At 35.9% G+C, this 22,433-nt stretch overlaps 2 protein-coding genes across 6 annotated transcripts in view; both read right to left on the bottom strand.

Annotated features, from left to right (window-relative positions):
• Positions 1–8,408, bottom strand: part of LOC135107944 (histone-lysine N-methyltransferase EHMT1-like) — a 28,999-nt gene extending 20,591 nt beyond the window's left edge. For 3 of the 5 annotated variants that reach the window (XM_064018389.1, XM_064018390.1, XM_064018394.1), the window contains exons 1-3: positions 8,261–8,408; positions 7,273–7,344; positions 1,551–1,647 (exon numbers count right to left, since the gene is read on the bottom strand). In XM_064018389.1, the coding sequence (XP_063874459.1) occupies positions 1,551–1,647; positions 7,273–7,303 (128 nt within the window). In that variant the 5' untranslated portion in view covers positions 7,304–7,344; positions 8,261–8,408. Of the gene's footprint in view, positions 1–1,550; positions 1,648–7,145; positions 7,345–8,260 lie in introns of all 5 variants that reach the window. The other 2 variants (XM_064018392.1, XM_064018393.1) reach the window with 2 other exon arrangements.
• A 4,887-nt stretch (positions 8,409–13,295) lies between these two features.
• LOC135107943 (delta-aminolevulinic acid dehydratase-like) lies at positions 13,296–19,079 on the bottom strand. Its single transcript, XM_064018388.1, has 9 exons — positions 18,946–19,079; positions 17,921–18,051; positions 17,260–17,371; positions 16,976–17,110; positions 16,625–16,745; positions 16,235–16,467; positions 15,728–15,844; positions 15,272–15,371; positions 13,296–14,366 (listed from the first exon to the last, which is right to left on the bottom strand). Exons 2-9 carry the CDS (start codon positions 18,046–18,048, stop codon positions 14,293–14,295), a joined length of 1,020 nt encoding a protein of 339 aa, XP_063874458.1. The 5' UTR covers positions 18,049–18,051; positions 18,946–19,079; the 3' UTR covers positions 13,296–14,292.
• Positions 19,080–22,433: the final 3,354 nt, after the last annotated feature.

The following is a 22,433-nucleotide window of genomic DNA, read 5'->3' as shown; positions in this document are numbered from 1 at the left end:
TACATTTGTACATTTGTACTCAGTGTATTTTAGTACTTCAAACAACGGAAACAGAAACCTGGATTCTTACAAAGGTCCCAAAATAAAAACTCCAGTGCCTAAAGGAGAAATAAACAAATAATGTTTGGTACAACATGAAGAAATAAGAGAAAAGAGTTAAACACCTCAGCAGAAGGCATCCTGACTACATCAGAGAAAAAAATTAACACGGGTGGAATAAGACATTTGTCAAATAGATAACAGATGGACAATACAATATCTGAATGACAACCTTAAGATAGTAAAAGGAGGAAGGGCAGACAAAGAGCCAGATGGACGAATGAAGTGAAAAGATTTGCTGGAATTGTTTTGAATAGATGGGTAGACCCAAGAGACATGAATGGAGGGAAGAGAAAGCTTTTGTCCTGTGGTGGAATCATGGTGAGGATGATTGAAATAATAAATTATACAACTATTTCAGGGACATATTCTGACAACATACATCAGAATTTGCTATGTTCTTTGCAGATCAAAGTAATAAGCACATTATAAATAAATTGCATAAAATATCTTGTGTGTGAATGTCACATCTTACCAGAAAGTAAATTAATACAGAAGATTATAAGATAGTATTTGTTAATACAGGGTGAAACACAAGTTTCTGTGAATATTGCCAGAGGTGAAAGTACAGGTTATTCTAAGTTGAAAATGTTCTATGCATATATGCATTTTGAGGTGTTGTTTAGCTGTGGTATGAAATTCAAGTGTGGCCTGGCAACAGATACAACGGCTGGCCCAGATGGGTAACCACAGTGGATAACACCTTTTTCACACACTCACATTACTTTAAGTCATGCAATACAATCTGAACGTATTCACTGTCACTGTCTCTGAGGGACTAACTCCTTCCCACCCTCTGCTTGGGCAGTCCATGGTGCCACACAGCCTGTTATTTAATTGTCATTTATTACATCTACACTATCACTGTGTAATGTCTATCGGTAATCAGTACTGGTCCATTGCTGTCACTTGTCTTGTCATGGGATACTGTAAAGCTCCAAAACTTGTAGAAATCATGACTGAATTATTCACAATTTCAGATCCTCACCATGGATACCCACCTGACCTGGCTGTTGTATCTGTTGCCAGGCCACACTTGAATTTCATGCCACGGCTAAATAACGCCTCAAAATGCATATGTGCATAGAACATTTTACACTTAGAATAACCTGTACTTTCACCTCTGGCAATATCCACAGAAACTCATGTTACAACCTGTATAAATCTAGTTGTCACCCACTGACCTAATGCTTGCTGCTCATTGCCACTAAGCTAACAAAACTCTAGAGAAGTAAAATTATGCAAGTAGGTCACTCATTAATGGTTGCCCATCACATAAAAGGACATTAAAAGCAATTAGAAATAAAATCTCTAGACCTTGACTCAGACAGCAGGATATGGAAGTGAAATAACTATGGGAGGGAGAAGACAAATATCTTTACTGTAACAGGAGCCACCACCAACAACGCAATTAATGACAGTTTTCTTAATTATCCTGCTAGCTGTCTCACCTGCCCTTGTATTTTTCCTTCTTGCCTTTCTTTGGCTTCTGACCTTTGGCATTTGATCCAACAGGAATGTTCTTGATCACTGTTCTCCCCTGAGCTCCTAAACGGGAATAAATTGGAATAAGCATTAGCACAAGAACCCAGTATGTTTGCTTTATATTGCAATTGCTTATATATTCCACTCTTGCACTTTAATTTGTAATATGCAAACTAAATACATTTCTTTATTGAGATTTAATACACAGTCACTTTCATGTTTTTGGTAACACCCTCTGTTTATCAGCACTGTAATGAAAAGACAGTAAGATATCAGGGCTTCGAACATCATTATTCCTTTGAATTAATGTCACATGAGCTCCATATGCTCATATTCTTTCTAGTATAGTGCATCCCCCAAAGTTATATTCTTATAAAACAGTAACAACTTTTCAGCTTTTTTCTCCATCTTAAGATTACACATTCCCAACAAAGGCAGCAAAACATCACTTGTAACCAGAATAGCAACACTTCTTAAGCTCAAAAATATCACATCACAGATGTGCCTGAACTGGAATATTAAGATTAATCAAGAAATACAATTTGGTCTTGTAATTAACTTAATTTTGTTCTTACAAAGGTATTAATAATTACTTTTTTGCATTCCATAAATAACAATGAGCTCAATATTTTGAATAAGTCCTTAAAGTTGTGCTCCAATGATGAAACCTCAGATGTGGAACTTAAGCTTTAACACCTTGAGGACTGCTTCTGTTCAAGTGTTTTGTGTGGCTAAGTGACAAGAAAATGACTGTGAATTGAATTTGGCACATCATAATAAATATCCTGTTATGCTGGATATTTCAGGTTTTGGATACCTTAAAAGCTTAGCCAGACAGCTCATTATGAAAGATGCAGGTCAATATTTCCAGTTGGTAAATAAAGGAAACCACTGAAGAGACAGGGCGTGTTAGGTTGCAAGCAAAAACTGCTGTGGCAGGAAGCACCTTGGTTAGCAATAGTGAGTTAACTGAGTATATTCCTAACAAACTAAAAGCTGACTCAATGCCTGCCACTTAAAACTAGACAATACATATTCCTCTATATGAAGCAAAATTACATCTGAATAAAATTAATCCACTTTTCATAATAGTGTACCTTTATCACAATGTACAGTAATGTGACAGAGCAAACAATTAACTTCCCACAGAATTGCTTCATATAATAGTAATCTCAGCTTAGCTCAGCTTTCTGTGTGGCAGTTCTCATACCATGGTCTTTATCTTCAGTGTATTAAGACCAGACATTCAGAATTATAAATTAGGTATATTTATCTAAACCACTTTAACCATTAAAAAGATTATTTTTACATCTTATGAAAAGCTTTAATAAGTTATTCTGCACACCACAATTCATGCCTCATGAGTTCATTATCAACCACAATATTTTGACATGAAATCAATTAGGCAATCCAGGTTTCAAATGACTGTGTAACAGTATAAAAATGTGGAGCAGTGGTTTAATTTTCAAGAAACAGCATAAACTTAAACCAAACAAATTAAAACTACATGGCTATATTTGATGAAAAATATAAGATTGAAAAAAAATTCTAAACAGTCAGCTAAATTTTTACCCAATCCTTAGATAAGAAAATATTTACAATGTCCTTGTGAAAATTGCGACAAATAAAGCACGAATCATGCCAAATTGGTGCCTAATGTGCAAGTAATATGACAAAATAATGTTTGATAAGTTTATATAGTACCTGCAGAAATTAAATTTTGGTCAATATCTGTAGCATTTTCTTGCATGAAGTGTTTAACATTAGTATAGGGAAAATCTAGTAATTGAAATGACATAGAAACAGTAACATGTTGCATGTCTCCTAACAACAACAAGACCACATACATTATAGTCTTAGAACAATTTATCTGGCATCCACAAAATTAAGGTTACACAATACATGTATAATTAAACTATGAAGTTTAAGAAATAGCCCCTGTTTTATGATAGTGCAACATAAGCAAGTTATTTCCAACTCAATATACCACCACTTTTATATATGTACTTGCTTCTACCTTACCTCTGCTAAGTGACCTTCAGCCATCCACTTGCATGATCCATGATCACAGGCTACATAACATTCCACTATCCTCTTGCCAAAGCCACAACTAACCTGATTATAAATTATACCACTCATCCACAGACATTGTTCTAATCCACTCCTACTTCCCTAAACACCCACTTCAATGAGCTGCAATGTGAAAATCCAAAAATACTCCAAATCCAGAAGTTAATATAACTTTCAATTTTGAGTTTTATCAGATGAGAGGTTGGGAATTTGTACAGTTCTAAGAAGAGGGAGGAACAATATACATCACATGATAACAATGAAATATAAAAGAATGCAAGGAATGTAACCAAGATTTTGTGTGTGTGAAATGGTTCATCTAGAATTATGTAAATCTTATTGAGTAAAAGTACAGATTAACTTTTGTAATAATTTTTAGTAATGTGTCAGTCACTCAACAAACCACAAACACTATGTAAGAAAATAATATCCTACTGAACACAATCAAACAAAATAAGAGAGAAAATTAATAATAATAATAATAATAATAATAATAATAATAATAACATTAATAATAATAATAAGTGACCAAAACACACTACTCTAGAACTTCTAAATAATTATCAAAGTGCTATATAAATGTATACCTTTCAAAATAAATAACTTGTAACTTGCAAATGGGTGAAAATAATCAAATAACTCCCCATTTAAAGGATCTCAGCCTATTATGAGAGAGAGAGAGAGAGAGAGAGAGAGAGAGAGAGAGAGAGAGAGAATGATATTCAGCTGGTTGTGATGACTTTAATTTAGAAACATTATTTACTGAAACAAAAATGCAAATGTAAATAATCTAATAAATCCAAAATAAACCGATGTGATATCTCTGGTGACATCTTGTAAAAAGCGATCCTTGCCAAATTATTCATAAGGTGATAAAAACAAAATGTGCACACATTGAACATGATGCAAACAAAATAAGAGTTTGGCCTTGAACACTGCCAACACATGAAAAGCCTGTGAAGAATGTGGCAAACAGGAAAGTGAGGGTAAATATTAGCTGCATAAAAGCAAATATTCAGTTGTTGAGTCAGTAGCACCCATGAGAAGCACTCCACACCATGAAGCTCCTTTAAATGGGCAATATCTTGTCACTTATTAATCTCAAGAGTAATTGGCACAATCCACTCCTGACTGCATCTGGTTGAAGACACTGAAGCTGATTAGAACTGCAGGAAAGACAAGCTGCCCATCAATCACATTACTCATGCTTAACTTGGGTGACTGTCATGACAAAAAATATTAATGTGATTATTATGCAACAAAAATTAAAAATGGTTTGCAATAACACAAAGACCTACGTACAATGAGTAAAACCTCATTAATTTTTTTTCTTTTCTTCCTGCAGTCGAATGAGTTTTGTCTCTTGCCATATCTCAATTTAACTAACTTCCTTCAACTATGGAAATTTATAATCAGTCACAGAATGTAGATAAAGGCCACAATCTTCAGGAGACACAATTTATGGTGTAATACTATGAGGCAACCAGCAGGCCTTTCTTATTTCAAATTCATTTATGGCTGGCTGTCATTTACAATAAAAAAATAAATAGATAAATAAATAAAATAAATAAATAAATAAATAAATAAATAAATAAATAAATTAATTAATTAATCAATCAATCAATAAATAAAATAAGTTGATAAATAAAGTAATAAATTAAATAAAATAAACAAAAATATAAATTCCTACTTCCAACAACTCTGTCCTTCAAGCACCAACTTGGACTCCAAACTTAATTTGCATCACTGGCCATGGAGTCAGTTTTACATTGTCCTGTTGTTCAATATTCATGTTTACTGTAAAGAACCCATTTTGAGTATTTAGATTTACACAGTGGAAATAATTTTCTTGCTTTTGATATCATAAAATTCTTCTGGGATAAGAACTTTTAAAATATCCATCAAAATAAAACAGGTTGCTAAAAATAAAATTAATAAGAATAATTTGTAAATGTCAACAGAAAAGTGGAGCCAACACTAATAAATGGGATCATATGCTTCTTGTAGAAAAGCTGTAGTTAAATTATCCAACTGATGCCCTTACAATACCACAGACAAACAGAAATGTGTATACAGTAGGTGGAAAACATTGGTGCTGTCTGAATTTATTTATTATTATTATTGTTATTATTATTATTATTATTATTATTATTATTATTATTATTATCATCATTATTATCATTATGATTAACAGGGAGAACTGTTAATAAATTAGTAATCCCCATTAAATCTTTTATCTATCAGTGGCATCCTTTCATTCTTTACTATTTCATGAAAGCAATTTCTTGTAAGAGACAAAAAAATTGGCCCACAGCTCCAGTTTAAGAACATATGATTTATCCATACTATGCAGGTACTTTTCCATGTATGACCATAAATCCTGAACAGGACTGATATCTGGGCTGCTCCCAGGCCAATCATGAAAGAAAAGATATCCCACAGTCTCCATAGCCTTTGAACCTCTTTACTAACCACTGCACTATCCTCAGTTTTACATGTATGATCTACAATATATGGGAGAATGTGGCCAACTTTTATAAAGTTATCACTTCCTTGCATTTATCACCATTATGCATGATTAGTGCCACAATATGTGAAGGTCACACACCACATGTAGAGACAATAAACAACTTATTAATGTTCAGGCATCATTGAGTCAGCTTCAGTGTTGTTCACTATGTGCCAGTTGTACTTCCTATCTATGTATAATACTTTCTCAATGTTTTGATTCATATTATTATAGCATATGAAGAACAACAGTAACAATATTGTATTTTAGAGGGAAGTATATGTTCCTAAATAGGTACAATAACCACAATATGTCAATGCTCTTTTCTGGTTGCAAACTGTACAAACTGTGTAACTGTTGCTGAGTTGTTGGAAACAGGAACTGAATGGATATAGCACAGCATCAATTATGAACATAATGTGTACAACTGCATCAACTATCTTGTCCTAATATGGCTTACTGATGACACATTTCATCATAATAAGAAATTAATATGGTACATATATGTAGTAGCACACTAAAGATTCATGGTACAACAAAATTCTCATACCAATGGAATCTGGAGAGAGAGAGAGAGAGAGAGAGAGAGAGAGAGAGAGAGAGAGAGAGAGAGAGAGAGAGAGAGAGAGAGAGAGAGAGAGAGAGAGAGAGAGAGAGAGAAAAGAATAAATAAATAATAAAATAAAATAAAATAAAATAAAATAAAAATAAATAAATAAATAAATAAAATAAAACAAATATAGTAAATAAATAAATAAAAGTAATTGGCCACTTCATTTTTCATTATCTACTGTGACAATAAGATTCTTCAAGAATTCAGGAGCAACAGTAACTGCATCCATTCTCTGGGAGCGGTGGATTTCCATCTTCCTCGCCCACACAAATTAATGAGGTTTTACCCTGCCGATGGTGCGTGCCAGTCATTCCAAGCGGACATCCCACGTCATGCAAGGTGAACACATGCCTGTAGTGAGGCACTTACTCTTCGACACATGAGGAAACAATTCAGAATAACTCTGTGGGAGGTTGTTTTAACGGGTGATATCAAGAGTTGACACAAAGCTGCAAATTGGCGAGATACTCTACACCGGCTTACTGATGATGTATACCTTTACCACCAATTTCTTCTTGAGAATTCATTCTATTTCCATTTAATGCTCCTTGACCTCAGCCAACCAAGCCTGAAAACAGGAACAAAAGAATTTCAAGAAGAATTCATCACTTAGGCACAAGCAATATGAATTGCACACACAGAACTATGTTTTGAATGCATACATCTTGAGAAAGTGGCATTTAGTGAGCTTAGGAGTTATTTTTGTTTAGCACAAATCAAATTTTTGTTTCCACTGGGAGCTATGCAATATACTTTTGACAAAATGTCAAAGATGCTGTAAGTTGTTGGCATCAAAGCAGCAACTGTCCACACTGCAGTCCCTTCTCAACTCTTTCTTGTGGTTTAATACTAAAGGGAATATCATAACTAAATCTAAAATCACTTAGTAGCCTCCAAGCTACATTATACTTTCTTTTTCTAGGAGAATACTAGCAAAATACAACTGAAAGACAATTAGTTAGGTTATGTAAAAAATTCCATAGTACAGGTTGAATGTTTCTGCTAATTATTTTTTTTTTTCTATTTATGTACGGCGGGATGTGGGCGAGAGTTCAGTCACCCCGTATCATACACTTGACAATAAGAATAAGACAATAAGACAACAAAAATAAGAATTAAGTATAAGCTGTTAGAAACCCATGATACCCATAAGAAGGAAGACAGTAAGAAGCAGCAATAAGCCCAAGCAGTACCGTGGGCAGTGACAGGCGGTGACATTTGTGAAAACAGTGGCTGGCGGCAGGGGAGAGGACGATCCCTGCTTCGCATCCTCCCTAGTGTTACCTCGTATTATTACCTACCCATACCCACACTCCTGCTAAACCTCACAATGTTTACGATAATCTTGGTCACCGATATCAATCACTATTTTCCTCTACTCTTTTTTTTCCGGGTCAGAGATCACTAGGATCACCCCAGCCACTAGATCTATCTGTTTCAGTAAGCGGCCTCTTCTTGCACATATTATATAGAGCACCATGTACCTCTTGTCGGGAGAAGAGGACCGCGTGGTGGGGAGTCACGCCCCTACCAGAGAAAAGTTTTCACGGCCTAGGCGGCGTGTCTCTGCTCCCTCCATGCACCTTTGGCCGCTTCCTCCCTCTTTCCAACGGCACATCCAAGTTTTTTTTTTTTCTTTTTTTTTTTCTTTTTTCTTTTTCATGTAAGAGGTCACTGTTCTAAGGTTACAAAAATTTTGTATGAAGATACCCACCTAAACGTCAGTCCCTAAAAGGAAAAAGCAAAAAAGCATTATCCGAAACTGAGGGGTGTCATGAAACCTCCTCTTGGAAGAATTCAAAGCGAAAATGTTCCTTGAGAGAAATACAAAAAACAAGCAGGATGTTCCAGAGTTCACCAGTGAATGGGATGAAAGACTGAGAAAACTGGTAACTCTTGCATTGGGGGAGGTGATCAGAACAAAGATGAGAAAAGTAGAAAATCTTGTGCATCGAGACGGAGGAGGTGAGTCATGCAGTTAGCAAGATCAGAGGAGCAGTTAACATGAAAACAGCGGTAGAAGATAGCGAGAGATGCAACATTGGAGCGATGAGAGAGAGGCTGAAGACAGCCAGTTAGAGGAGAGGAGTTGATAAGACGAAAAGCTTTTGATTTCATCCTGTCTAAAAGAGCGATATAAGTGGAAGCTTCCCCCTCCCACCCTCAATACATACAAAGCATACTCCATACATTGACGGATAAGGCCCGTGTACAGAGTTAGCAAATGGGCCAGGGGAGCGGGGGTGAGGAAAACTGGTGGAGACGATTCAAAACACGTAAATTCACAGAAGCTGTTTTAGCTTCTGTGAAAGTAGTGGAAACTTCACATGAGATGTGAAGTTTCCAGTTTAGATCATAAGTAAAGGACAAACCGAGGATGCTCATTGTAGAAGAGGGGGACACTTGAGTGTCATTATAGAAGAGGGGACACTTATCTGGAAGGCTGTGTCGAGTTGATAGAAGGAGGAATTGAGTTTTTGAGGCACTGAACAATAGTAAGTTTCCTTTGCTCCAATCAGAAATTTTAAAGAGATCAGAAGGCAGGCGTTTTGTGACTTCCCTGCGTGAACTGATAACTTCCTGACGGGTTGGACGTTTACAAAAAGACGTGGAAAAGTGCAGGGTGGTATCAACAGCGTGGGAATGGATAGGACAAGAAATCTGGTTTGGATCCTTGATGAATAATAGGAGGGTGGATGACAGGACAAAACCATGAGAAACACCGTTATTAATAGGAAAAGAACAGTGACCGTCTACCAAAGCAACTATAGAACAATCAGAAAGGGAACTTGAGATGAAGTTATAGAAAGATAAAACCCGTAGGAGGATAGTTTGGAAATCAAAGCTTTGTACCAGACTCTATCAAAAGTTTTTGAAACGTCTAAGGCAACAGACGGAACCCATACTGGCGATCAGATAAAAGGGTGTTAATTGATAGATATTTAAGAGTTTTCCTGTTGAGGATAAATTAAAAACTTTAGAGAGGCAGGAAATTAAATTAATAGGACGGTAGATTGAGGGATTAGAACGGTCACCCTTAAAAAAAAAGAAGAAAAAAAACAGGCTGAATGTAGGCAAACTTCCAGCAAAAAGGAAAGGTAGATGTTGACAGACAGAGTTGGAAAAGATATTCTTCACAAGTGGTCAGTCATATTCCTCTCTCTCTCTCTCTTTGGATAGCCCATGGGAAGAAAAGCAATTATTACCCCTACCACTAGTACATTACAAAACCATCTCATTCCTCTCACTCACTCACTCTGTCAGTTATAAGTGAGTAGACTTTCCTCTGCCTCTCTTAACAGATGAAGATGACATTGGAGGAGAATAAGATTATATGGTAAACAGGAGGAGAATAAGATGAAATGACAAATAGAAGGAGGATAAGATAACATGATGAATAGGAAGAAAATAAAGTGATATGACGAGTAGGAGGAGAATAAGATGAAATGACGAATAAGGGAAGAATAAGCAGAAAAGATAAAGCGAAATGAATAGGAGAATAAGGTGGCGTGGGCAAAATAGTAGAAGCTTGAGGTAAAACGAAAGGATGTTGGTTGTGGAAATGAAGGGACAATGCAATGAGTGAGTGAGCACTAGAGTAAGAGAAAAGGAAATGTAAGACTGCAATAAAGAGGGCACAGAAGCGAGGGAACCGAGATAACATGAAAAGATTATTATTGATAGTAGAGATGAACGAACACGAAAATGGACGAATGAAGGGGAATGAAAACAAAAGAAAAAAGGGGTTGGATGAAGAAAAATGAACACTAAAAAAAGATGAAGAAAATGGAAAGAGAAATTTGAGAAAAGAAAAGAATTTGAAAGTAGAGATGATCAGACGCCGCCACTCGTTTGTTTGTTTGTCTGTTCGTTGCCACTGATCGATCTTTCGCCTGTTTGTTATCGCCATCGTCCATCTATCTGTCTGTTTTTCTCAATCGATCGTTCGTCTATTTGTCTGTTTGTCCTTGCCGTTCTTCTGTCTGTTTGTCCTTGCCGTTCTTCTGTTTGTTTGTTCTTGCCGTTCTTCTGGCCTCCACCAGGCGCTTCTGTCGGGCGGTCAGGTTCACTTTGCCGTACACAAACAGTTCACCATATATCACCATCTTTGCAACTCAGGTATAGTTATAGATTCCGAAATTAAATAGAAAACCTGCCTGTGGCCAAAAATCTGAATTACTCGATCACAGCTGCTGCTGTCGCTGGTGTCTTAAGAATCACTCAAAACTTGCACTTGGTCGCTAGATTACGCTTGAGGAAGCACACAACAAGTGACGACTTCTCTGTCCCGTTAAAACAATTTTAATGGAACGTTATCCAATTACTCTTGACAGCTGGATCAGTATAAATTAAACTACTGACTCTCCCTATCATACATAAGACCCACCACTACCACCACCACCACCATCTGCCGCCTCATGACACAAGTAGATTTGTCAATATGGTAATTTTTGAGCCACCCTATATAGTTACATTTAGTCATACGGTTTAGGAGAGAGAGAGAGAGAGAGAGAGAGAGAGAGAGAGAGAGAGAGAGAGAGAGAGAGAGAGAGAGAGAGAGAGAGAGAGAGAGAGATTTAATATGAATTTGGACTTTCACTCCAGTTAGAAAATAACAAATTACTAAAACAAATCCCAAACAAGAACAACTTACTAGACGAATTCTTTAAACAGGAACAAGTGAAGATCTATGCTGGACCAACACTGAACACAAGTGACAATTTTACAGAACTGACATGATCCAATTAAAGAGCTGCTGGGTGGAGGCAGTGGCTGGGTGGGAGGGTAGGGTGGGATGACTGTGGAAGGAAGGAGATGAGCGAGTGAGTCAAGGGGAAATATGCAGTGGACCTTTGCCTGTATCTCTCTCTCCCTCACCCAGAGAGAGAGAGAGAGAGAGAGAGAGAGAGAGAGAGAGAGAGAGAGAGAGAGAGAGAGAGAGAGAGAGAGAGACCTCCACCAACCACTACCTCGCCAGCTTGAAAGTCTTTATCATGGGTTTGTTTCCTGATGTTATTTATTTATTTATTTATTTATTTATTTATTATTATTATTATTATTATTATTATTATAATTAGTGATTCGTATTGTTATTCGGGTATGATCAAAATGGCAAGTCTCTCTCTCTCTCTCTCTCTCTCTCTCTCTCTCTCTCTCTCTCTCTCTCTCTCTCTCTCTCTCTCTCTCTCATATTCATTTACAGTTAGAGACAACAGGAAAAATATATATGTCATATAAAAGTCAAGTAACATCCTCCTCTTACTTCCACTGTGTTTAGCGTCTCTCTCTCTCTCTCTCTCTCTCTCTCTCTCTCTCTCTCTCTCTCTCTCTGCGTGTGTGTGTATAAATCAATCAGTATTACAAATATCACGACATTATATAACAAACCCATTAAAATAACTCCAAGTAAGGGTACTAAGATAAGAAAAGTAGTCATTCGAGTAATCCTGTTAAGAAATCATGATATTGCACTTTGATTCAACCGCACTTTGAGAAAATGACCTAAAATTCACCCCCCACCAAAAAAAAAAAAAAGTAAATTATACATCACCTTATTAAGCTCTTTTACGGGTACAGTTGGTCTTACTTCTCATAGAAAGACTATACTGTAGATTCAAAATAATTCATTTATAGGGAATGCATAATTGTTGCTTTTTCAAGATTCAAAGTGTGTGTGTGTGTGTGTGAGAGAATAAGCAGGCGCGGGAACAACTAAACAGAGTGACTGGAGATGATAGCCTGCTGCTGTTTCCGAAACTTTATACCTTGGGGAATGTGTCTTGCAGTGTAAACAAGTATCCAGGAACAGAAGAGGTCAGATTACCGGGAAAGGAATAAACCTCCATCTGTAGCCGTGAAAATGACCGGAAAGAGTACCCTTACGTAGCCGTGAAATGTAAGTACCCGTGTTTTTGGTCGTGGTGTATGGTGGTGTTCCTGGGGTGACTGACAGGCGAGGTACGTTTGTTTGAATGTGGCAATGGAGGGACTACTGGCTGATTTTAGAGGTTATTTATTTACTTTTAGCTAATTTATCGTGTAACGGAAGGTATTACTGATGGCAAGAAGCTGTCAAGTCAACATGTAGCAGTTCCTCTGTGAAACATGGCTACCTATTTCCGCTTATCATCCTCATCCTTAAATTGGTGTAATCTTATTTTAAAAGCTTCCTAATGACTCAGCACTAATAATCTGATTACTGAGTCTATATTTGGTGATTTCAGAGGTTATTATTATCATTATTATTATTATTATTATTATTATTGTTATTATAATTATTTATCATTATTATTATTATTATTATTGTTGGCTAATTCCTCGTGTAATGGCAGGTTTGATGCACATGCTAGCAGTGGAAGTATTCATAGCTTCTGCTGGTGTGTATGTATGTACTTGCTATTGTATGCACCTTGAAAAGTTAGAAATCTGCTGGGCAGCAAAACATTTAACTTTTCAAGGACTATCATTAACTTTTGGCTTAAGAGTTATTGTAGTCAAGCTCTAGCAATAAAAACACAATTCTTCATTAACCAATTTATTCTATTCTAGTGAAACAATGATCACATCAGTAATCGTTTCATTTACAGAATATAATGAGTTCTTGTTTCATGATAATCATGTTATCACAAGATCAACACCTATTACAATTAAACTTATTCTTCTATTTGACATGGCCTGCATTCAGCACACAATAAACAGTTTATAATTCATAATTTTCAGAAAAATATATATATCACAGCCAGCAACAACCACATACAAAATATCAAGACTGCAACAGCTGAAGATTCATTGCACTAAGTAACAGTTTATTCTGAAGACAAGTTCATCACAAAATACTTTTACACATGTTTATTTGGTTATACAAATAACAACAGGAAGACAGAATGTTACAAAGTGCTTCTTGTATTTTTCATAAAACACATACAAAATCTGGAACAATGCATAATGCTACATATTCTCTACTTCATACATAAACCATGTGACTATCTTATGGATACTACCAAAGTACTATAATGCCAAGTGTGCGCACCGTCACCACATCAGAACACTACCGAGAGCCCATACAAAACTGTTCACAAGTACAACTATTATGTACAGTTGCTGTTCATTTATAGAAAATACTCTTGTAAAAAGCATTTGAACATGGCAAACATTCATATCACAAAACATTAAGTATTCTTTAATACTGTTTCTTGACATGCAAAATTTTATATAAAATATTTGACTTTGAGTACAGGACAAAATAGCTCCCAAAAGTTGTTTATTGCTTGACTTTGTTATAGAAAAATCTGCTTTGTGCACTGAAATTACACAAACAGGAGTATGTTAATGTAATCATATATATATATCCATAGATACATTATGTAAGTCAGTGCCTTGTCAGTACACTATTTCAAACATTCACATAAGAAAATAAAACCAGCTGCCATTCACACAAATTATAATAACAACTACCATTAATTTGTTCCTTAGAATGTTGCTCCCAGTGTCTGTACTGTTTTGCCACAAGAATCCATTAAGCACTATTCTTGTCTTCCTTCAGCCAATCAAGGATCTTTGGAGTGTAGTATGAAATGATGACATCAGCACCTGTGTGAGATATCATGACTTAAAAAGTGAAGGGCATATTAATTCTAATACTGTACAATACATCAGGTGCATGTTCATGAAAGTCAAAAGTTTTCCTCTTCATGTAAAACATGCATCAGTTTCTATCCTTAGTCCATTTTTTTCTGTTTCTCACAGATTCAATCTACACATGCAGCACATGTTCTCTTCTACAAACATTGATACATACGAGGCAACAAACAAACTTAGACACATTTTACATCTTCCCTAACAGTGGTGGCTTGTGGCTTAAATTACTGGGGGTTTGGCTCTAGAAGAATTTTTAGCTATTGTTTTAATATTGTGTTAAATGAAACACTGTATTACTGGAACTGGAGTACACAGTTCCATACAAGGATTTATTTATTCATTTATTTTTTTCATGAATGAGAGGATGGCTACTGACATTAAGCATTAGGATTACTGATAATAATTTTGAATATAATGTATAAATATAAAAATTTAAAGAAAAAATGAAAGGCAAAAGAAATCATTACAATGTATGTTATCAAGTGAAAACAGGGGATGCTGTAGGTACACGGTGCCTACAGACAAGCCACCACTACTAATAAATATACAATAGTAGTCACAGATTACCCCTTTTATACTGCAGCAAGTCTTTCTCTTATATTACAGTTAACATAGAGTTGTGCAGTGAAAGTAAACTGTCTAGTTAAAATAAAAAGGTCTCTTGTTTGAGAGAGAGAGAGAGAGAGAGAGAGAGAGAGAGAGAGAGAGAGAGAGAGAGAGAGAGAGAGAGAGAGAGAGAGAGAGAGAGAGAGAGAGAGAGAGAGAGAGAGAGAGAGAGAGAGAGAGAGAGAGAGAGAGAGAGAGAGAGAGAGAGAGAGAGAGAGAGAGATTTATGACACAAAAGGTGACATTCCCACCTGCACGCCGCATGCTGGTGAGGACTTCCATGAGTGTAGTTCTCAGATTGAAAGCACCGGCTTGGCTCCCATGGTACAGCATAGCGTACTCTCCTGATACCTTCAAAACAATATATTTTATTACTTACTACTTTCCATTTGATTTCATTACTCTTGAAAGCAAACTGCATGTCACTCTTGACAATTTCTGGATTCTTGGTTAAAATTCTGTTTATTGTAAAGTTTTGATCATAGAATGATCAAATCCTTCATACGGCAGTGGTTTTCTAATCCATACATTTTTTATTTTGCAAACGACATTCAATTAATTAATGTTGTAAATTTCTGTAACTAACTGAAAGGCATTGGATTTTTCCTGTTGTGAAGAAAAGATCCAAATTTTTTAAATTTCTGAACTAAAACTGATTGAAAAAAAAAAAAAAAAAAAAAAAATAGAGGTGGGATTCCATCTCATACCTGATAGATAAAGAGAGGGTGCTGAGGGTAGCTGTCTTTGGTCTGCCTCACAATGTCAAGGTAAGATATGCCTGGCTTCACCATCAGCATGTCTGCTCCTTCCTCCACATCACGCTCCTGATAAAAACAATATAATATTCAATCACTGTGGCTGTGGGGCAGTGGAAGAGGGCAGCAATGACCTGAGGAATAATCTTAATTAAATATTCTGAGCTTGTGGTTATCTAAATTGTACCTATTTAGGAGCTGAAACTATATATACATAATATCTGTAACTGAACTTCCTTGGTCATTTAAAAAGCATGTCCTTTTTTTGTGTGTTAATGCTTACCTTATTACATAATACTTGTATCACTGAGTCAGATGCCTTATATTACCTATTTTCTTTTGCCCTTCCTTTTTATTATACTCGTAAACTAGGAAGTGATACTTATCAGCTCCTTGCAGTAATCCAGTACTATCCTACAAAATTATTATATAAATTTGCTAATGGAATCAAAGCCTTACAGCAGCTCTCTTGGCCAATCCTGATGATCCTGGGGGCAGCTGGTAGCATCGCCGGTCACCAAAGGCTGGGGCAGACTTGGCAGCCTCTCTAAATGGGCCATAGAAGGAAGACGCAAATTTGACAGCATAAGAGAGGACTGACACTTGACTGCTCAAACCGGCTGCCTTCAGCTCTGCCTTGATTGCACCAATTCTGCCGTCCATCATGTCAGATGGAGCAACAATTTGAGCACCTGCAGTAAAAATGTACAATGATAAAAAAGTTATGTATGTCATAACATCATCAAGAGAGTAAATTCAAATGACAATACTGCAATTAAATAATGACAAACATGATATTCAAGCAGTGCACTGAATTCAAGAGATGCCACTCATAAACTAAAAGCTTACCTGCTTTAGCATAGGATGTGGCCTGCTGTGCAAGGCGTTTGATGCTGCTGGCATTGTCTATGGTTCCATTCTCGTTCAGGATGCCACAGTGGCCATGGTCAGTGTATGCACACAGACACACCTTGAAAAACACTGATCTTAGACTTGAAAGTCATACCATTATTATAATTTCTTCTGATACTGCTATTCATGATATATATTATGAATAAATTCTTTTTTATATAAACATTTGTAAAACTGCATGTATGTTAAAGATATTAATATCAAAATGAGTTTTTTTAAACCACATTTAGTGTTAAGCTGAGCAGTGTGACAAGCAGTCATCCATTAAAAGAAAGTTTTATCACTTACATCACATGCCACTACAAGGTTTGGAAATGCCTCACGCAGCAGCCTGATAGCCACAATGACTGGTGTGTCTGGGGTATCAGCGCTTGTCCCAGTCTTATCTTTTGGCATATTGGTTGGCACTCCAAACAGAAGCACCTGTAAAACATACATTTTTCTCACACATACATATATTAGGCACAAGTACATAACTAACTGAAAAACACATTTGTTAAAAGTATATAGTAAAAATACATTAAAGATGGATGAAATTTCTGTATTAACTGCACTGCATCATCATTACTTACAGATGAGAGGCCATTCTGCACCAATGGTGTCAAAGCATCAACAAGCTTATTGACTCCATAACGGCTCACCCCAGGAAGGCTGCTGATTGGCTGAACAGCATCTGGTTCATCACTGGAGAAATATATACACAGTAAGTACACAGGTTTAACAGCAGCTCTGTATTTATAGAAGTTATATAAATTTAATAGCAGCAGTGATAGTGTGAACACATTTCTCTCATTCATAATGCCAACAACTTGCACACATTTCTTTTCTTTTGGCCATTACAAAATATGCATAGAATTATTAGCCACCGTGAGGCAAGCAAACCAGTCACCTCATCAACCATCCCTCCCTCTTGAAAGATTTTAGCACTCTGTCCTCCAGGTCTATCAAAGAATCCATACTGATTCCTATAATAGAAATGTTTGTTTATGTAGTCTCATCACAGACACTTTTCTTAAGATTATTTCACAGAAACAATAGCACTCCAAATTATTTTTTATCTCTGTGATTGGGCCGCGTGGTCTGTCTGATCATCACATTAACTTAATCTTAAAAATACTACAATATATTAACAACACATGAAATGATACTTTATGCATACACAAAAAAATAATGCAATATTATTATGAAAGATGTAAAGAAATATAAAAAAGGTAAATATGATGTTGAACCTACACAATGAAGATAGGATACATCAGGTTCCACGGGTGGATCTCAGTATTGGAAGACTGCCATTGCCGCAGTGTAGGATTGAAGTAACCACTGTGCAGGATCCTCTTGGCAGGGGGCTCATAAGATGTCATGGTCTGAAAAAAGAAGTTTGCTGTATACATTCATCACACAACGTGACATTGATGCCTAACACATTCTGAAATCTGATGAATACTATTCTGAAAAATGACGTGTTCTTTTTTTTATTTACAGGGGTGTGAAAGAACCCCTCCTTAACAGGCAATTTCCAGTAAAATTACCAATATGTCAAATGAATTCAGTGCACTTCAAAACCTGTCAAAAAAGTCTTGTTCTTTAAATATTGCCTCACCTAATGGTAAAGAAAATATTATTATCATTGGCCTGAGACAGACAACCCAGCATGCTGCCATTGCTGTGTCCTGCCCAGTTAGTATTAGGAGATGACAACATTACCTAAGATTTAGTTCTGAAAAGTGCTTCACTGTTACATGGCCAAGAGGTTGATGCACAGCTGTTAGTGTGAGTTTTTAGGGGGCTCGGTGGCCTTTGCTCCCTCCTGCTTAGTGTTAAGCAGTATTTGCTTCCTCACTCCTAATCCTACAACCTAACTTTCCCACCTGGTCCATAAGTTTCCAGTGAATTGGGAAAGGAATGGGATATGGAAGTGGAAATATGGTATGAATCTAGTTATATCAGTTTATTTAATAATGCGGTAGTTTTCTAAATAATATGAAGCATTTAGGACAGTTACAGAATATACGCCCGTTAAATATACAAATTATACGCATGTTAATGTATCAGTTAGCTTTTGACAGTTTCCTCTTCCATTTACTAAACAGGAAGTGGAAACAGAAAGGAGGAAAACTTAACCGGAAGCAAGTGTAACCGGTAGCACACCCGCCAGATTGCTCACTATTCGTCACTACTAGTCAAGCATCACTAAGTATATGTACTGTCAAACCTAAAATATTATGCTGATAATAGCCATCTGCTCCCTAAGTGCTTACTGTTGCAGGAGTCACGTCTGAGTGGAAACCGGCAAGCGTGCAGTCAAGTGAGTTCCTGATGATGGTGATGATCTTTTTGTTGATGCTGCTGATGATGAAGTGATGAGGTGGAGATGTGAGATGAACTATTACGAGTTGCGTTTGTATTGGATCATGGCATTTCCCGGTAAGTACTTTGTGGTTGATCTTGTATTTAGAGTCTTGTCTTCATATGTTGTCATTTATTTAAGATTTCCTTAAAAAATGTGTTTTCTTTCTGCTTATTCACCATGATATTAGATTTCAGGCCACTGTACGGCACCTCTGACATGACTATCCATGTAGGAATTATATCTTTTCTCTCTTGTGAGTTACTTTTTGTTAGAAAAATATTCATAACATTGTGGCTCTTCAAATATGTAATTTATTTGACGGGGCAAAATGACGGTGTGGTTGACAAGGGCATCCCACGAAAAAAAAAAAAAAGGAAGGCAGTTAGACCAGCAAGGAATCAATAATAACATTAATAATATAAAAAAGAAAAGAAAAAGGGAAGAGCCATGACCAAAGGACTCGTGAAAAGTAAGGTGCCATTAGAAATGCAACCAAGAGAAATGGATAGAAGTGTAGAAAAAAAAAAAAAAACTGAATATACATTTTTTAATACGGTTACAATAAAGGAGGAACTGAGTTTGACAAATAAAGTAGCATTATGACGTATAAAAGAAAAAGATAAGAAAGAGACAATAAGTGAAGTGTAGAATAGAAAAAGAAAAAAAAAAAAGATAAAACAGCTAACAGTAATCATGTTTGGATGAAGTGTAAAAGAGAGAAAAAAGTGTCTATTTACGTAATGGAGGCTAATGTAATCGTAGAAAAAAAGTAAGCTATTTAAGTACAAGTGATGTGTAGAAAATAAGTAGAGGAGTAAAAGTGAAGTGTAGAAAAGCATGCAGGCATTTGAAATTTAAATAGATAAGTAAATAGTATATAAATAAAGTAAGCGATGAAAAGTAAATAAATTAATGAATGAATGAAGAGATAAATAAATGGATAAAATTATAGATAAATAAGATTCAAGGAATATAATGAATAAATTGATTTGGTAATTAAGAGAAACTAAAGTGAGTAAAAATCAGTTATATAGTAAATAAACTGCTGAAAAGAAAAAAAATGTGAATAGAAGTAATTTACCTAAATAATACAGTATAGATAAAAAAAAAAATCAGAATAATGGAAAAGAGGTAAACTTGAAAAAAAGCAAAAAATTAAGATGAATTAATAGAATAAAAGAAAGTTGAAAAGCAGAAAAATGTCAAAGTAATGAGTATTGGTGAAATGAAAAGAAGAATAAGAAAAAAAAAATGACAGTAAATGAATATAAGAAAAGTGTACGGTAAGCAAAATCGTGCAGCAAATCAAATGAAGGGAGATATACGAGGCAATGAGGAAGAATATGGAAGAGGGACCTAAGAGGCGATACAGAAGGATAGAGTCCTATCCACTTTTACGCTGATAATACCACACTGCACTTTTCCATATCTTTTCATAGACGTCCAACACTTCAGGAAGTAAACATTTCACGCAGGGAAGCCACAGAACGCCTGACTTCTGATCTTTCTAAAATTTCTCATTGGGGCAGAGCAAACTTGGTATTGTTCAATGCCTCAAAAACTCAATTCCTCCATCTATCAGCTCGTCACAACCTTCCAGACAACTATCACCTCTTCTTCAATGACACTCAACTGTCCCCCTCTTCTACACTGAACATCCTCGGTCTGTCCTTTACTTATAATCTGAACTGGAAACATCACATCTCATCTCTAGCTAAAACACCTTCTATGAAGTTAGGTATTCTGAGACGTTTCCGCCAGTTTTTCTCAACCCCCCCAGCTGCTAACTCTGTACAAGGGCTTTATCCGCCCATGTATGGAGTATGCTTCATATGTCTGGGGGGGTTTCACTCATACCGCTCTTCCAGACAGGGTGGAATCAAAAGTTTTTCGTCTCATCAGCTCCTCTCCTCTAACTGACTGTCTTCAGCCTCTCTCATCACCGCAGTGTTGCATCTTCAGCTGTCTTCTACCGCTATTTTCATGCTAACTGCTCTTCTGATCTTGCTAACTGCATGCCTCCCTTCCTCCCGCGGCCTCGCTACACAAGACTTTCTTCTTTCTCTCACCCTTATTCTGTCCACCTCTCTAATGCAAGAGTTAACCAGTATTGTCAGTCATTCATCCCTTTCTCTGGTAAACTCTGCAACTCCCTGCCTACTTCTGTATTTCCACCTTCCTATGACTTGAAATCCTTCAAGAGGGAGGTTTCAAGACACTTATCCTTCAGTTTTTGACTACCGTTTTGGACCCTTTTATGGGACTGGCTTCTTAGTGGGCTTTTTTTTTTTTTTTACTGGATTTTTGTTGCCCTTGGCCAGTGTCCCTCCTACACATACACACACACACACACACACACACACACATATATATATATATATATATATATATATATATATATATATATATATATATATATATATATATATATATATATATATATATATATATATATATATATATATATATATATATATACGAGTATATATAAAGGAGATGACTCAAAATAGGTTTAATGGATTATTCACTAAACCTATTCGTCGTGTACTATGTTAATTATGTATAATGTTTACTAACGACTGTTCTGCCCTATGCTTAAGATGTTTGCCAGTTAAAAGAAAAAATGAAATCGATGAGACAAAGGTAAAAACAAATGAAAAAAAGTTTAAGTAAATGTTGTAAGTTTCTGATTAATTCACTTACGTAGATGTTTGCCAAATGAAAAAAAAAAGTAAAGTCGATAAAACAAAAGTACAAACAGCCAAAGAAAGTGTCGGTGAATATTGTAAGTTACCTGATTAATTTACGAAGATGTTTTTGTTTAGTTGCTACTGATTAATTTGCTCAAGGTGTTTTCGTTTCCTGTTATTGCGATGTCAAAATTTATTCTAGAAAACTATTGGCACGCACATCATTGTTTGTTCCACTTAACACGGCTCCATGGGTATTGTAAACTTGGTGTGTGAGTCCATCGTTTATTGTGGCGTTGATGCACACAGGTGGATCCTGTGTGACTAAGGGAAATAAAAAAGAAAAAAGAATACTTATCATACACTTCCATTCACTGCATTTACTGAAATGAAGTTTGATTTGATTATTGACGTGAGGTTATACGTGTAGCACCGCACATAGAAAATATAAAACAGATACTTTAATACATTTTATAAGAAGATAAAATAGAGTAATCTAACATAAACAACTTAAAAGGAAATGGATTAGAAGATAAAAATTGCTATTTCCTGGGCTTCTTCTTTTTTTTTTTTTTAGCTATCTATTTATTTTTTGGTGAGTATAAAGTAATGATAATGAGTAACGACGAACTTAGGGCGTTTTCTTTTCTTTTCCATGGAAAAATAACTATTGTCAGAAAATAACCGTATGTTAGTGTCTTCATTA

This window comes from Scylla paramamosain, chromosome 16, assembly GCF_035594125.1.
Source record: "Scylla paramamosain isolate STU-SP2022 chromosome 16, ASM3559412v1, whole genome shotgun sequence".
Taxonomy (NCBI): Eukaryota; Metazoa; Arthropoda; class Malacostraca; order Decapoda; family Portunidae; genus Scylla; species Scylla paramamosain.
The sequence above is the reverse complement of the archived record's forward strand: the minus strand, read 5'-3'. Positions and strand labels throughout refer to the sequence as shown.